At 46.5% G+C, this 17,791-nt stretch overlaps 1 protein-coding gene across 1 annotated transcript in view; it reads left to right on the top strand.

Annotated features, from left to right (window-relative positions):
* The window catches only part of Tat (Tyrosine aminotransferase), an 85,401-nt gene extending 67,856 nt beyond the window's left edge, over positions 1-17,545 (top strand). Inside the window, exons 2-12 of the mRNA XM_065433538.2 lie at positions 2,122-2,380; positions 3,073-3,140; positions 9,298-9,456; positions 12,655-12,846; positions 13,446-13,528; positions 14,306-14,375; positions 14,929-14,988; positions 15,932-16,000; positions 16,109-16,192; positions 16,288-16,386; positions 17,117-17,545. Of these exons, the coding sequence (XP_065289610.1) occupies positions 2,143-2,380; positions 3,073-3,140; positions 9,298-9,456; positions 12,655-12,846; positions 13,446-13,528; positions 14,306-14,375; positions 14,929-14,988; positions 15,932-16,000; positions 16,109-16,192; positions 16,288-16,386; positions 17,117-17,302 (1,308 nt within the window). The 5' untranslated portion in view covers positions 2,122-2,142 and the 3' untranslated portion in view covers positions 17,303-17,545. The remainder of the gene's footprint in view (positions 1-2,121; positions 2,381-3,072; positions 3,141-9,297; positions 9,457-12,654; positions 12,847-13,445; positions 13,529-14,305; positions 14,376-14,928; positions 14,989-15,931; positions 16,001-16,108; positions 16,193-16,287; positions 16,387-17,116) is intronic.
* The last annotated feature ends 246 nt before the right edge of the window (positions 17,546-17,791 follow it).

Genomic DNA, 17,791 nt, shown 5'->3' with positions numbered 1-17,791 from the left:
GAGACAAACGGGACATACCCAAGGAAATAAGGGCCAAACTCACGGTACCCCCCTTACCCAAGAATATGCATCCTGTGCACCACGAGGGCAGGAGAAAAGGCAGGGCAAAGAACATGACGAAGAACTACGGAAGGAACCAGGACGCGGTCTTTGTAGAGACGCTGCACGTTACAAACACAAACGCAGCAGTACTTGACCACAACAGACAATGCTGCACAAGCTTGACTATAAACACGACACGCATCGAAACGGCGGAGGAAGCGGCTATAGCGTTAGCCATAGCCTAAACCAACGCATACTATATAACCAGCGATTCCCAGACGGCAGTACGCAACTTCGCGAACGGCCGGATCTCAGCTGAGGCGCTAAACATACTCATAAAAGGCAAACCAACAAGGGAAGACAGGTGCGTCCAAATCCTATGGATACCAGCCCACACCACCGACTCAACGGGAGAAGACAACCCTAACGCGGCGGCACACAGCGTAGCTCGAGGACTGACTTTCCGAGCTGCGATGAACGTAGACCGCTCGACAGGGCCCTCCGAAGTATGGGAATGAGAAGACAAATTGACCAGGTTCAGCGACATCACCAACCATTACAAGATGCAAAGATGCACATATCCTCCACCCCATCCACAACTCACTAGATCGCAAGCTGTCCAGTGGCGACAACTACAAACAAAATACTACAAGATCCCGATACGAATGCGCGCTATTTAGCCACAAATATACACAACTGATAGATGCAAAGTGTGTGGCACCAGAGCCACGCTACAGCACATGCTATGGGAATGCCAGGAACTAACGCAGGACAATGCGAGAGCAGCCTCCATCGACAGCCTCCGCGCGTGATGGCAGGCCGCGCTGCTCAGCTCAAACCTAGAAGACCAACTCTGGGCAGTCCAGCGGGCCAAGGAAGCCGCCGAGAAGCAGGAACTCTTGGTCGTAACCTCGGCGGGTGCCCCAGCCCACTAACTCGCCGGGCGCGAATCGTTCTGATTCGAAATAAAGCTTTCTCACTCACTCACTCATATTTCCCAGTACCAGCTTAACGCAAAAAAAAGTCGGCAGATTGCATGCCCTTTGGAAATTGATGTTATGCGAAGCAGTGTGCGGGGAGCCTACCAAGCTAACGAAACAAGCATGAGAGCCCCGAGACGTAGGCGGCCGTTTCATGACCTACATGACAAGCACGTCATGACATTCATGTCATCACCGGTCATTTATGTTCGTCATACTGTCTTGTCATACTATGTCAGTTTTGGTACATACCAAGACGTAGGCAGTTGTTTCATGACCTACATGACACGCATGTGATGACATTCATGTCATCACATATCATTTATCATACACTCTTATATACATTTATCATACACTCTTATCATACTATGCCAATTTTTTTTTTACATACCCATTTAACGAAACGACCATGAAAGCACCAAGACGTAGGCGGCTGTTTCACGGCCTACATGGCACACATGTCATGATATTCATGTCATGACCGACCATTTATGTTTGTCAAATACTCTTGTCATACTATGAAAAATTTTTGGTACATGCGATGTTACCGAAACGACCATGAGAGCACCAAGACGTAGGCGGCTAGATAGATAGATAGATAGATAGATAGATAGATAGATAGATAGATGGATAGATGGATAGATAGATAGATAGATAGATAGATAGATAGATAGATAGATAGATAGATAGATAGATAGATAGATAGATAGATGGATGGATGGATGGATGGATGGATGGATGGATGGATGGATGGATGGATGGATAGATAGATAGATAGATAGATAGATAGATAGATAGATAGATAGATAGATAGATAGATAGATAGATAGATAGATAGATAGATAGATAGATAGATAGATAGATACTGTCAAAGTAGCAAATGTTCGCGAAGAAATGCTTCGCATTTAATGGAAAGATTGGAAAGATATGATGTCGGTTCACGATATGTTCCTTAGACGCTCAACGGGCTTGAATAATAACGAAAGTTACAGGATATGGTCTGCTTCAGAGCATCTGTAGATGCGCGTTGCATCTACGAGTCTTTGATACGTAGGTTCTGCGGTGACTCACACCACTGCTTTCCTTTTTTATCCTGCAGAACTGCAACAAGAAGGTAGGGATGAGAGTACGGACTTCGTGGAATGCTCCACCGTCACGGTTTGCTACCAACACCAACAACCCGATTCGTGGCTTTGTCGAAGACGCGGGCCTCGTTCCCAACGCCGACAAAACGCTAATTTCGCTCTCGATCGGGGACCCCACCGTGTTCGGGAACTTGGTGCCATGCGAGGAGATACTGGCACCGATTGAGACCAGCCTTCGCAGCCTGAAGAACCACGGCTATATTCCAAGCACAGGTGAGCAATGAACACTGTTTCACATCGTGGTCCCTGTCATGTGCTGTCGGCGAATAATTCTCGCTCGTGTTCCTGTAGACGCTACCTACACGAGAACACCAAGTACACACTCTCCTTCCGCTGTGAACGTTAATGTGTGCATCAACGTGCTGGTCACATTAAAACGCAAATTGCACAAATGCACAAATACGATATGTAGGACACAAGAATATTGAGAGGAGGAGAAGGAGGAAAAACTTTATTGATTATTCAGAGGAAAGAGGGGAATAAGGAAAAGCGTAGGGTGGGAGGGAGCGGCTGGGTGGGGCTGAGGCCTCTTTGGGCCCCCAGCCCCGGCCTGGCGAGGAGAATTTCCCAGAGAAACCTTGTGCTCACGAAAAACAAGTACTAAGAACTGCAGTCGGCGTCGCTAGGCCACAGCTGCAACACATGCGCCTTTACGTTTAGCGCCCTTACGCAATTGCAAAAACGCTGAAGCGTGCGTTAAGCCGTGAAAGAGTAGTATTTTCGTCATAGACTTTTGCACAGAATGCACTGAAAGAAAAATGTCACAAATTGAGAATCACTTTGAAGTTCTAGCTCGCCGCTTCCGGAGATGTCTCGCGATAGTAGATCATTTGTTTAATTGTCTTTTCTAGCTGCATTGTCGTATCGCTTATTGGAAACGAATGTGTCTTTTTTTTTATCTACAGGTACACAAGCAGCCAAACAAGCCGTTGCCGAGTATTCATCCATCCATGGGCTCAACGTTAACCCACAGGTAAGATTTCTCGAAACCTCCGCCCTCCCCCTCACGACGTAAATATTTAAGTCGGGAGAGCGCTGACGGTAAGAGACTTCTGTTCGCTATAATGCATTGCTATCCGCTTTTCCTTTTGTCGATTCCTCACTCGTGATGTATCCGCCATTAAAATGTTACCCTTTGCCCTATATCTCCTCCTTTTGCTTTCGACGACTGCAGCTGGTTGCGACTGTGGCCCTTACAGAATGGTTGTCAAGTTTGAGCTTGGTCAAAATTAAGCTGACATCAGTATAGCGACAATACAAAGATTCCTATCGGCGCGAGCAGCATTTAACACATCGGCTCATCGTCAAGCAGATACACAGTACAGAGGTGACATCAAGAACAGGTGCCAGAGATCAGATTATGTGACAGCTCACGCCCTCATTCCAGACATTTGATACGAGGAAAACGCCCACGAGAGCTTGACACCAATATTGTATAGTTTCCGTCTCGTCATCGGTTCATCTGCGACGGCTCGAAATGAACAAAGAAGAATAAAACCAGTCGCAATATGACGCTTCTAAATCCAAAAGCACGAGCACCTTTCTCGCTCCTGAACTACCGACCTTCCGTTATTAGATCTGTCATCGATTTCTTCAGCAAGCGATGAGTATGCATTTGGTTCACGATCATCTCGACTACTCGACGTGGTTGCTCAGTGGCTGTGGTGTTCGGCTGCTGAGCACGAGGTTGTGGGATCGAATCCCGGCCACAGCGGCCGCATTTAGATGGAGGCGAAATGCGAAAACATCCGTGTACTTAGATTTAGGTGGACGTTAAGGAACCCCAGGTGGTCGAAATTTCCGGAGTCCTCCACTACGGCGTGCCTCATAATCAGGAAGTGGTTTTGGCAAGTGAAACCCCATAATTTAATAATCTCGACAATACAACAACCGAGACTGGTGTTCTTGCTTTTGAATAACACAGTGCGTCTTCCATACATCTTCACGTCGTACTAGAGGTCTTAGCAAATAAAACACTCTCGAAGCGACTGGTCGGATTCCTGCTCGCAAATTAGTTTTACGGAGAGGAGGAAACGATAAATAAACAGCTGCCCGATTACATGGTTCGCTCCTCCGGGCGTTTTCTGGCATGGGCAGAGAGTGTGATGCAAAGTATAGTGAGCACCTCTACATGTTGGCAACGCAAACGATGAGCAGCAGAACAATTTGTCATAACATGCACAAGAGGCTTGGTGAAACAGCCTGCTTTCAAAACTTTCCGACTCGACCAAGCGTCGTAAGTACCAACCACATCAATTAACTCTGTGCGTCAAGGTGAAAGGCTTCCCACGAAAACAAGCGAACATGGAGAGAGAGAGAGAGATAGAGAGAGCACGGAGGATAGGGTAACCAGAGGAAATTCCGGTTGGCTGCCATGAACAGAGCGATAATAAAAAAATAGAGAAAGGAAAAAACAAAGAAGCATAATCGGTGCATATGCCAGCAGGCAAGCAACGCAGTCATGGCACGTCAATCAACTATGTTGTTAAGAAGTGGATAAGCGATTTTCATGCCGGCAATTCGGACGTCGGTCGGGACCAAGAGCCTAGAACGCTATGGTTTGACAGCAGACGGCTGTCCAAGTGTCCGGAAGCAGTGCTGAGCGCTTACGGGGACACGCACAGACGAGATGCGCGATCGGCTCGTCACTGCGACAAGCCGCCGTGGCTTTGCCATCCGGCAAACCTGCCGTTCTTGCATTCTGCTAAAGCCAATAGAGAAATTATTATTATTATTATTATTATTATTATTATTATTATTATTATTAGTGAATGACTCAATAAGTATTCTCTCATGATGCATCAGAATGTGACCTCAGCAACAACTTTGTCGTCAGAATCCGACGCAGGCTAGTTACAAGGCACAAGATGCCTCGTGTACACGGGGCATCTTGTGACTATTAAATTCAAGTCCAGCACGGACGGCTCCAAGTTACGGTGCTGACGATAACGTGACACGAGCTTTCTTGAACTTGATTACGATGCAGCTTTATAACGCACAGTCCTCGGGCTGGCAGAGGTGAAGTTTTCCGTGAAGGCCAGCACGTGTGAGACAAATCTCCGTGCGCTGCAGTGTGTGCAAGCCCAAGCACTCTGGACACGTCTTGGCCTTCCAAGGTGTGCTTCCACAGCGGCAACTGTTGTCATCGCGCATGATCACCTGATCCGTACGTACACTGCTGTCGATGTCCCGAGAATTCCTATCAAACACTTTGAACGGCTTCATTCACATAAACTTGCTTCCCTTTCTGCAGCTAGACCCCGTACGACGTTTTTCAACCGTGTCCTTGTTTTCCATCACGTCTCTCTGTTCGCAAATTTTACTGCGGTAGCGAGACAACCCACACGTTTGCGGTGCTTGCATGTACATTGGATGCATCTTTCCATCCCTAGTGTCAAAAATAAATCCCTGCTTGCTCTCAAACAAACCTTGAAGCTTTCTTTGCACCGTGAGCTCGATGTAATTGCACGCATGCCTACACTGATAGCTCGGTCTATTCCAGTAGCCACGCAGGTGAAGTGAGCATGAAAACTTATATGAAAATGCATGTCGAGCGCTCACCGTGCCTCTTGGTTGCGGTGAGAAAACACAAAAGCGATACAGATAAACATTCGTTTTTCCATAACCTACACAAGTAGAATGGACCTAACTTCTTGCCAATAGAAAGTCAACAGGTACCTGCAAAATCTGTGACGCAACCAGTGACCGCCAGTAGTGCAAAACCATCGTCGCATACCACCTGCTACGCCGAGGCGCGAAAAATCTGCACACTGAGGTTATAAATCTGTGCTTTGTCAGGTAGTCCTCTTGGGACCGTCTGGTACAAGTCCTGTGGCACTTCTGATGATCAGACATCGTGTAGCTTATATAATTTTGATATCTTACCTTTTTATATTATAACTACCAACGAAATCAATCTCAAGTTGAAATTAGGATACGGAACAGTTAGCGTTAAAAACTGCGTTCTCTACGGTGTTTTATTACTGATTATGCAGGCCTCCTATGTACCTACATACTATGCTGCACCTTACATCTCGCAAAGGTTTGCTTGCGACGATGGCATTTCGTACGTGAGTGAAAATAGACGGTCGTTATCTTGGTAAAGTATTGCTTAACATTGCATAAGCCTAGATAAGCGCGCACACCGGTCAGTACTCGTCTTGCAAAAAACAGCCAGACTTCACGGAGGACGAAGGAACTTTGCAATCGAATGTCTAAAATTTTTTAACACGAGTTGCACTGCACTCACGCTCACAATGGGCGACAATGTGCATCTCGTTTTCTGAACACTTGCCTAGTGCGTCTGCAATCGCGCAAGATAGGAGGAAACGTGTGTGTATGCGCGCGTTGTTGGCGTCGCGCCTACAAATTCGAGATGTGCCCGGCAGCTCGAATGAACGTCGAAAGTATTGAGTACAAGGAAAAATAAAATAGACGCGAGCGAGAGAAATATAAATGGAGCTGGGCCGTAACTGTCGCCAATTTTCAACCGGCAGGCGTGATGCCCAGTGGCCTTGACAATGAGCCAGTTGCTCACGTTACCAAACGCCGCCGCCTTAGTAGCGAGCATCGTAATCTTGACGGGCGCTGGCCGCCGCCACGCATCGCGCCGTTCGCTGCTTTCAGACGCGACGCCCCGTGGCCCCGCCTGGCACGATAAAGAGTGCGATGGTGGTGGGACGTACGCAGTGCGAAACTCGATCCGCGGCCCCTCCGCAGCACTTTCCCCGCGCACTCAGCGCCACCACGTACCGAATGGCGCGTGTTTGCGACTGACGATCGAACGAGAACGCGCGCGTGCGTGTATCTGACCTACTTCAAGAGCAGTTAATTAACATACGCACAATTTGCTATTTGCTACTACCCAGGCGTGCATAAACAAGGGTACTACGCAGGTGATGCCGGTTTGAGTGCAATATCAGCGGCGTGATGATGCGCAAGTTGAAACAAGTTGGAATATGGCCTCGATGTAACCAGCAGTAAAGCTTTGTGGGACATTCATCGCGGTAAGGCGAATGATCATTCTACGGAGAACTGGACGTAAAGCGAAATTTTGCCCTTCGTTTAACCATTGAACCATTAACTACTGTACCTGAACACGGCAGGCACCCTAAGCACAAGTGGTATCCTCCGCGAAAAGCAACGACGGCGTACTGCCTAGACAGCGACGGCGACGCTGCCTAGACCATCGCTACTAGATACGTTGGCCTAGACTGTACCGGCCGACCATGCCTACAGCGATGCTCTGAGGCATGCGTACAGCGCGTACAGTGACGCCCAAAGAATACCGCGGAAACGAACGTTCAGCTGTGCAGCAAAGCTGCGACAATGTCAGAACTAAAATCATATACGAAAATTACCAAATAAGAGCTGATTTAGTAGCAGACAGTCAAACAGCTGAGACATCCTGGCTTTATAGAGCCATGGCATCTGAACTGTTTGACTATTTGGTACTAAATCAGCTGTTTTACTACTATGTTATTTTACTCGCTGTTGGTAGCTGTAGAACAGATAGGTCTGACATAATCCAATAGAAAACCGAGCAAAATGCACTCCGGAGTCACGAAAAAGAAACGCAAAGAACTGCACGGACGTTTCCTTCGCGCGGCGCACCCTGGAACGCGTAGTACTTTTGCTGCTTTCATATATCTCACGAAACCACAGATGAAGTTACTCAACTGAAGCCGACGAAGCTGCGCGTGGCCAGCGTGACGCAACCAACTACTGAACCAATATATAGGATCGCAGACGTGGAAAAGCGTGCTATCAAACACTGCGAACTTGGCAAAATGAAAGCTGGGGTTTAGCGGACCAATGAGATCAATGTGGCGAGTCACACAGCTGTTTCCACGCACTGCAGCGAATTGTCGCAAGAGGTGTACGTCGTTTGCTATCGCCAGCGCAGCGGAATGCACGGTCGTAGAATGTCAGCAACGAAGACCCGGTGTTGAACTTGTGGTCGAACCTGTTGCAAACAGTTCCCCCGTGAAGATCAGTTTCGGGTTCGGTTCCAAGATGTCGAAAAAAATATATCGGTTCAGTTTTATTCTGGTTCTGCTGAAAATAACAGTTCAGGTCCAGTTTTCAGTTCGGTTCCGGTTCTGTTCAACACCCTGTCCACAACGTTAAGAGGTGAGGATGGGTGTATAGCTCCAAAATGCCGAGCTGGTTTGGGCTCTATGGCAGTTGCATAAGCTTCCGCTCCTCTGCCTTTCAGTCTCGTTGTTGTTGTTGTTGTACTCGGCACTAGCAACAGTATCCATGCACCAGTGCCTGGAACTGCATGTCGGTAGGCTTTGAGAACTAAGACGAGAAAGGCAGGGAGGTTAAGTGGAAGAGAAAGTTCTGGTGGTATACCCCACACTGGGTCAAGTGTAAGGGGGAAAGAAAGACTGAAAGAACAGCGAAGAAAGAAAGCAAACGTGCGAAAAAAAAACGTCTGAGAGTTTCAAAAAAATCTTTGTTGCCTGTGCGGAGACACCATTCAATAGAGTTAAGGTTAAACAATTACATTCTGGGGTTATCGGTGCCAGAACCACGATCTTATTACGAGGCACCTGTAATCATAATTCTGGCCACCTGAGGTTCTTTACCGTGCACCCAATGCACGGTACACGAGCGCTTTTGCATTTCGCCCTCATCGAAATGCGGCCGCCGCGGTCGAGGTTGAACCCGCGACCTCGAGCTAAGCAGAGCAACGCCACAGCCACTAAGCTACCACAGCGGGTAGGTAAGGTTTTGCCATTCCCGCAGTGTTTTGCGTCAGGACCGCGGGCAACCACCGCCAATGAATCGCAAAAAATATAAAGGAAGTCAACAGAAAACTTCCCATCTACCCTAAGAACTTCTTAGGGTGGATGCGAAGTTGTCTGTTGGACCACGAATCGCGGTCCATTCGAGGATAGAGAGGTCGCATTTATGGCTACAGTTTAGTGACAAAGTGGCTCGGGAGAATGAAACGTTATATATATATATATATATATATATATATATATATATATATATATATATATATATATATATATATATATCGTACATGTGTTCTTTCGTCCGCGTATTCGTAGCGCTCATTTCATCAAGTATGCAAAGCAAAAGCCACGATTACTAAAGCCTTCTCATACGTTTCGCAGGACGTTATTCTCACCTGCGGCTGCTCACAAGCACTAGAGATGTGCGTCACTGTCCTCGCAAACAGCGGACAAAATATCCTGATGCCAAGGCCAGGGTTTTCCGTCTACAAGACACATGCAGAGTCCATTGGGATCAAGGTCAAGTTCTACAATTTATTGGTAAGAATAACCGAAGAATGAGAAGTGTTTTCTAAACAGGTGTTCATCGTTTAAAGTGGGAAAATGTAATTGCAGAATACTTAAAAAACTTACTCAACATGAGTTGGCAGGCTCGTTGGTTAGGCATTACTTTTGACGGCAACGCATGAAGATCAACATACACAAAACGGTTTCAAGTTATACGTCTTGTGACCATTATATTCTAAGCACTTTACTGCAAAGGATATTAAGTATAGTACTGTCGCCAGATAATTCGGACACTCAGGACCAAATTCACAAAGCTTTTCGTTCTTAAGTGTTCTTTGCCATTAGCCGACCGCCTTCGCTAAGTGAATGTCCAAAGTTATGATTGACTGAAATTTGCCCTTACGAGCAATTGCAGCATGAGAACTTTCTGTGCATACGGACCCACTTATATGGACAGGTCTGAATGTCTATGAACGCGAATAGTGCCTGTGAGAATATTTACGTCCTACTAAACTTCTAACTTAAATGCAATACGTCTCGACCTTAAGGTTGAAGAACGGCTGTGAAGCTCACAAATAAAAACCAGTTTTAAGCAGTCGCCTGAAGACGACGATTACGAGCAGCAAGATTGTATATGCCTATTGTTTTCACGCCAAGAAAGCCTTTTCGACATGTGAGTTACGTGACATGTACAGCAGATGTTCCACCTGCCGAGCGTACCGTGTTGACACGGTACGTTATTGTGCATTTCTAGGTTTGTGTCTACTTTGTGCTATAACACTAAGTGCGGGAAACCAGAGCCAACAATGTGAAGCGTCGTGCAAAAAAAAAAGAACCATACTTGGCAAAAACAATCCGTCTTCCCGACACCGCAATGCTTCATGATTCAAGCAGTCCACTCATATTGTACCATTTTTTTCAACGGCCGCGGCGGCCGCATTTCGATGGGGGCGAAATGCAAAAACGCCAGTGTCCCGTGCATTGGGGGCACGTTAAAGGTCCCTTGGTGGTCAAAATTAATTCGGAGTCCCCCACTACGGCGTGCCTCATAATCGGATAGTGGGTTTGGCACGTTAAACACCATAATTCAATTCAGTTCAGTTTTAGATGCCATTCTGCCACAGAATGTTATCGTATTAATAAAGTTTCAATATAATATGCCAAACAATATTTCGTAAGCATCGTGCGGTAGAACATTTAGCCCAACTGAGTGGAAGTGCACAGCAGCGCTGCGATCAGGCAGTCTGGCGACAGAGCCCTTTCAGTGGTACAGCGCGTATACCATTAATTCCTTACGGGCATACATTGAGCAGCATTGTACGCATAAATGTATTCGTCATCCGAGTGTTAATACTAAACTAAGCTGATCCCATGGAAACTGTTGCGTTTCAACAAAGCCTTTTAGGCAATTTGCGCCAAAGAAAAGAAAAAGAAAACCAAGGACACTGGAGTGCAGCACTGCTATAGTGCTGTGCTCGAGGCATGTTTCGAGATATTCGTCCCCAGAGACTGCCACGAAGTACATTTGGTGGTCCCCGTTGTATTGTTCCACAGTGCGAAAGGAACTTCGTTTGGGGGAAAATAATAAGTATAACGCATATGCATTCAGCCTCAAGTTTGTAAACGGATATCTCCCAATTGGCGCTACTCTCGGGATACACGTAACTGGACACGCCTCGAACACTGACTGCCTTCAATTATGCAATTACAACCTGTTTCTTAAAGTAATTTTAATAGAAAAGTTGAATTATTCGCAGCTTAGAATCCCGGAGTCGATGGCTGCATTTCAATAAGTGTGGAATGATCGAGTGCAGAGATTCCCGTACACGTTAGAGCACCTCGGGTTTTCACATTTGATCCAGAGCACCCAACTGCCGCGTTGCTCATAGCCAAACTGTGTCCCGGAGACGCATCCATGCATTTGTCAATTTTAAGTCATTAACGAGTTAAGTGACCATAACACAATTTTTTTTTTACTTTCGCAGGGCGTGAATAATGTGCCGCCGAAAAAATTATTCATCTCTATTACACTGTTTTTACGAATTACATCAAAACGTCCTTGCCGAACCAGATGCTGGTATAACCAACAAATCAAAATTGGAAGAAACACAAAGAGAAACACAAAATTTGCTTACACTCGTGAAATATTCTTTTAAGACTTAATTTGCATTTATTTGGTAGCAAAGGGCTCATAACTAACGCAGAAAACGAAGATCAATGTATCCCTTTTGAATATCGAGCGCAATGCGAAACCCCGCTACTTCAGCGTAAAGCCAAATATTTCAATGTAATTTCGCCTGTTTGGGTCGTTTTTCTACGGAAAACTTTTTTTTTAGAACTTGCGAAGTTGAGCTTTCCATCACTTTAAGATGCAAGGTACAGCTTGCTTGTTTATAACCCAGCAGACCCTCCCAGAATGCATTACATCATGCGGCATAACTTAATGGTGTTGGCGCCACTGGTTTTGGTATTGGCGCTTTTTTTTTTGCCTTACCAAGTATGTGCTCACGACAACACAGGCCATTTTGGTATTCGAGAAGCGTAATTTGCATATGCAGCTTAAAATGATTTCACCTGTAACAGTGAATTACCCTTCTACAATGCCAAAAAACACCCCTCTTAGCACGATAAGACGCTTGGCAAGCCTGAAAAGGCGCAAAAACGAAAGATCAGTGGCGACGCCGCCTTGAAGTTCCCGCACCAGCTCGCAGTGATGTTATGGATTCAGGCGGCGTCTGTTATGGCCTGGTCAATCCTTTATCGGTAAACGTGAACTGCGCTGAATTCTGATTACGAACCAAGGACTGAACAAATGCAAGTTTCAGGAGCTTTTACTGAGCCAACGCGGTCCAAGTACTAAAAAAAACAATAATAATAAACATTGAAATCAATGACGTCACACTGACGTACCGGCGTTCGGGTTCCGGCGAAAAAAAAAAAAAACTTTGGCCATCTTTTTTCTCCGCAAATATTCAACGTATTATCCAAAATTATCGACGATCGCAATTTTAAAGAATACCTTATCAGTCTAAACTGAGTTAGTGCTTCTTTTTAGTGTCCCTCTAGGTTTTTTTTTTCTTTTTAGTCAGTTAAGCCCATCGTAAAACAACCTCCATCGCATTCGTGAGAGACAATCCCCGTGCTGCAGTGTACAATACCGCCTTGGCCGAACCTCGGCTCTACAGGTACCGATCTTGTTTGCCGAAAGTTGACCCACCTAACCGTTCGCAGCCCGACAGAAGCTGGGCAGTGGACCTCGTGCACCTCGAGTCCCAGATTGACGCGAACACCGCAGCGATCGTGGTCAACAACCCGAGCAATCCGTGCGGCAGTGTCTATTCCAAAGAACACCTCAAGGACATCCTGGCTGTGGCTGCGAGAAATTATGTGCCTGTCATCGCCGACGAGATATATGAACACTTTGTAAGTAACCCTCCTAGTTTGGACAAAGCCAGCACGTTGTTGCATATCGTTGATTTTTCTGCTGCCTGCAGATTACTGTTCTTGTTTTGTCCTTTCTCCATGCATTTTTACCTTAATTTTTAACTCACTCCCTCAATAAATGTTTTTGTGCACGCAACTTCGTCCCTGCGGTAAATGTCTCGCACGCTGCTGCGTTTTTTTTTTCTCACTTTCTTTGTTTATTGCTTGCAGAAAAAAAGTTGGTGAAAACTAAAGCATATTTATTCCATCGAGTCCTTAATAACCTTTTTTTAATTGCATCGTTTCATTGCTGAAGATGAGGGGGAAAATGATTTTCAACAACCTCTTTCCTGTGGATATAAGCAATGTATATGCCGCATTACAGATAGCTCCAACCAGTTTTTCCGTGGAAGGTCAGTGATGGTTAGGGATAACCGCTTCTCGCGCGTCCCTTTGGCACTAGAGTAGGAGGTCATATAAGTAAAACAAAACGGCACTCTTATATCTGTTTCGCACGTGAGTCCATCATAGGTTGCGAATAAATCGGAATTTGACTAAACCGATCAGTCGCGTCATGTGTATTTTTTTTTCTTTCTCAGGTTTTCGAAGGCCAGCAGTACCACCCAATGGGATCCCTAAGTGAAGATGTGCCCATTTTGTCTTGCAGTGGCCTCACAAAGAGGTAATGCAATGACTTTGGCTGTCGTTATGAGCATACTCAGAAGATGATGGGAATAAAGAACATAAAATAAAATGAGATTCTTTTTACATGTTCGCTCTCTAAGATAATCGCTGATAATCGCTGATCCCTAATATGTATGTGCAAACGCGTTATTTTATGCACTCAAATACTGAACCAATTGGACAATCGTCCACTATCAGAACTCAAAGCTTTAGGTCAGTACTCCCAAAGAACATCTGCACTGAAGGCTTTACTCGCGCTATTAAGGTTCCTACGTTCTATAGGCCTTCACGATAGACTTCAAGAACGCCGTCCCCTACCGCTCTATAGAGTACGCGGTTTGTCTGTGCTCGTCTCTTACACTTACCCCCATTCCACTCTCTTTCTCTTTTTGTCCCCCTACTCCTTCCCCCCGAGCAGGGTAGTCAACCGGAACTATTCCTGGTTGACTTCCTTTGCTTTCTATGCATCCTCTCTCTCTCTCTTATGCACTGAAATGTAACTTGAAGATAGCGTTATACATTGGGTGTACGCGAAAAACCTCTAGGGACCAACACCTTCTGGTACGTGTGCTCTCAGATTGGCGTATGTAGCTGGCAAATAATAAGAAAGACCACATGAAAATGAGATTTTAAAGAAAGTACGTCGTGGGTGAGGGTTGGGGGGAGGCTGGGAGGAGGGAATATTACACAACAGGTTGAGTGCTGCGTAAAGCATAGAAAGAGCTCCAACGTGGAAGAAATTAAGAGCAAAAACGTTTTCTCTCTCGTTCCGTAGATTCCTGGTTCCTGGCTGGCGAACAGGTTGGATCGTAATCCACGATAGACACGACGTGTTCGCGCATGGGGTGAGCCTGTGTGCCCCTCACAAGGGCGCTTTCTCCTTTTCAGAACCGTATTGTTACAGGTGCCATGATAGCAACTTTTTGCGTTGACGCCACAGTTTGGTGAGTTGCTCACCGATTTTTGCCCGTTTAAAACGTGAACACCAAGGTTGGGGCTTCGAGTCATGTACTTTCACTAAACATGTTGTTCCGGTCTACAGTTCAAGTGTTTCCATTTGGCTGTCAAACCTATATAGCTCTCTAACAGCGGAACTTTTGAAGGACGCATTTACAGCGCTGTGCTAACACTTCATACGAACGCGGCGTACCGACTAAGGACAAGATACGCAAGATTGGCACAAAGTTACTTTTCCCATATCGTCACCTGGTGTGGGGCGCTCGCGCACACAGCCCGAAAATTAGGTGTGCACCGCGGAAATCAAGCACCGCAGCTCAGTGATATAAAGATTCAGAGACCGCATGATGAGGTTGGCATGCGGGCATGTACGCGCACACTTGGAAATTCGCTCCGGTAATCTGAGTTTGTTCTTTACTTGTTCTTATTTCTGGCTTACAGGTGAAGCAAGGACTGCAGTCGTTGAGCCAAAAAATAATGGGAGGCAACGCCCTTATTCAGGTAAAACTTTAGTATGTGAAGTTAATGAAAGAAGAATAGGTCAATCACGAAGAATAGAAAGAATAAAGATAGAAGAAGGAAGGAGCTAGGCCCATAGTGGGGCTGGAAAAGCACCGAATGACACTAGCGACACCCAGCGACACTCAGCTGTCGGCTTAGGCTCCTCTGGCCTTGTTGAAACCCTTGGGTTCAGGGATACCAGGGGGAAAGTAAACATGTCCGCAATAGAGATTAGTAAAGGCTCACTCACACTAGACCGACCCGACACCGGTTTCGGTCGGCCAACTGTCAGCAACAGCGTTTTTTTCCTTCGTGTCGGCGCCTCTGTCACACTGTGCCGACGCCGACAATATGCCGACGGTCGGCGGAGAGCTCGGCGTCGGTACAGTATGATAGAGGCGTCGACACGAAGGTAAAAAACGCTGTCGCCGACTGTCGGCAGACCGAAATGGTTGACGGGTCGGCCTAGTGTGAGCGAACCTTAAAAGGCAGTTGGAGGTTTTGTGGCAGAAAAGGGCAGACCACAAACAACGGAGGCGTACAAAAACAAAGTTTTCAGTAGTGGTTCGGAAAGTTTGATGGTGGGAATCCTTTGCGGGCGTGTATTTTTTTTTTCTTTCAGAAAGGTAGGTAGGACACTAGGCAAAATAAGAACAATAACTTGGTGGCAAACTTGACGCGGCAAACAGAGCAGACCCACAAAACAACTTAGATGCACTGAGTCTGCAAGCACCGAGAAATGAAAAATTATAAAAGAATGTGCTAGACACAGGCACGTGACTGGATTCGTAAGGATGCATGGTCACTACTAAGAAAGCAAAACAAAATAACAAATCAGAGATCCCCCCAAACTAGTATCTTACTAGACAGTCCCTCCTGTAGATTCCCCTAACGTGATGCATTTTGCCCTCACAACAACCGTTCTCTCTCTCTCTCTCTTCAGGGAGCGCTCCCTTCCATTTTGAAGAACACGCCGAAGAAATTTTACGAGGAGACCATTTCCGCAGTGCAAGTAAGGAACCTAAATGGCGTGCCGAACCGACTTGAACGCACTGTCGCGTCACCTTACTCGCATTTCTTAACATTCTTTCTTCTCTCCCCGTCTTCTTATTCCTCGCAGAAAAACGCCGAGAATGCGTACAAAGCGTTATCAACTATTCCAGGATTGCGCCCAATTATGCCGCAGGGTGCCATGTACTTGATGGTGAGTGGCAACGCCGGACGCGAGCCTCTCCGCTAGAGAGGGCGCAATGTTCAGTTTTGACGTCAGCGATCCCTGGCTTCTTCTGTAACTCGCAGGTTGGCCTCGAGATTAGCAAATTCCCCGAGTACGACAGCGACGCCGAATTCGTCAAGGCCCTCTTCGCGGAGGAATCCGTCTTTTGCCTGCCAGGACGGGTACGTCACGGAGCATGTCGGCAGCACCATTCTGGTCAGGGCCTCCGGTTTTAGAAATCGCCGGACTCTCATGCGTAAACAAAGATAGCAAGTATACGTGGAAAGAGATGTGAAACAAGTTTCTGGCGGCGGCATTCGGCGAGCCCGCCTGCGGCGTCGTTCAGATAGGCAGCTCGCTCCAGACTGCCTCCAGACAGCCCCAGGCAAAGCGCGCTATCGTGCGTCTCACGTAGCACCCTAGACAGAGCGGAGCCACTAGGGGCCCCCGTGGTCGCGTTATCTGTGGCGGGCGCGGCCGCGTGCACGGAGTTTTAGCGCTACAGTGTATTAGAATTTTGCATCTCAACAAGAGAAATGAGCATGGCAGACCATGGCTCGAGCAACTCCTCCGTCGGGGAATTCAGAAATTAAGGCTGTAAGTTTCTTTTTTTTTTAATTTCCACTACGAACTCCACTGTACCCGCTTGTGTGAGCACAACTTTGAGATGTGTTTTCCGACTGTACCTAAGAAGAAAGGAAGAGAAGAGTTTTAAGTGCTGCGTACCGGCAATTATCACAGGGGCGTTACTCTAACGGGGTATTATTTGTGACGCGCGCCATTCACTTCACGAATTTACCCGACTGCGCATTCAGTAGTACTAGCCCGCAGATATTACACGAGTATTTGTCCTAGTTAGGGTTTCCATTGATCAATCGCTGACTGTAACAAACGCCCACTTTACTTTTGCAGTGTTTCCACTATCCGAACTACTTCCGCATCGTACTCACGGTGCCAGAAGATATGATGCTCGAGGCCATCGACCGAATTGCGGCGTTCTGCAAGGCCCACTACATTGACGAGAACAGGCTGGTGCAACAAAGCGAAAACAACCTTGTAATAGGTGGCACACCGATCGCCATGGAGGCCCGAGGATAATATGTGCAGAGAAGTGGAAACGATGTTGTGCAAAACTGTTGCTCTGCGGTAGAAGGCAGCGCGTGCAGCAAGGCATCTGTTTACATCAAAAGGATGAATGTCCGCATTTATGTATATAACATAGGAAGCTTCCACAAAAGTGTCACCAGGCGTGCCTAAGCACGAAATGAGAATACTGGCACTAAACTTTTAACTACTGCGAAACTGTTTTTAATTACTAATAAATTTTACGTTTTAAAAAAACCAAGCTCTCATCATATTACTGCGCAAACACAGCCGCTCTCCACATCCACATGCCTTTTCAAAAAGTACGGACATCGTCTATACTTCGAAAACGCCGAGAAAGGTCATTCATGCAAATCAGTGGGAAAATGTCGGCGAGCAAGCAGCTGACCGGCGACCTACAAAAACAGGTAAGAAAGGAGTAGCTGGAATGCAATATCCTTGACGTGTAAGGCTCGATCGTCGCTACGTGTACTTTTCCTGAGA

Source organism: Dermacentor albipictus, chromosome 1 (assembly GCF_038994185.2).
Source record: "Dermacentor albipictus isolate Rhodes 1998 colony chromosome 1, USDA_Dalb.pri_finalv2, whole genome shotgun sequence".
Lineage (NCBI taxonomy): Eukaryota > Metazoa > Arthropoda > Arachnida > Ixodida > Ixodidae > Dermacentor > Dermacentor albipictus.
The sequence above is the reverse complement of the archived record's forward strand: the minus strand, read 5'-3'. Positions and strand labels throughout refer to the sequence as shown.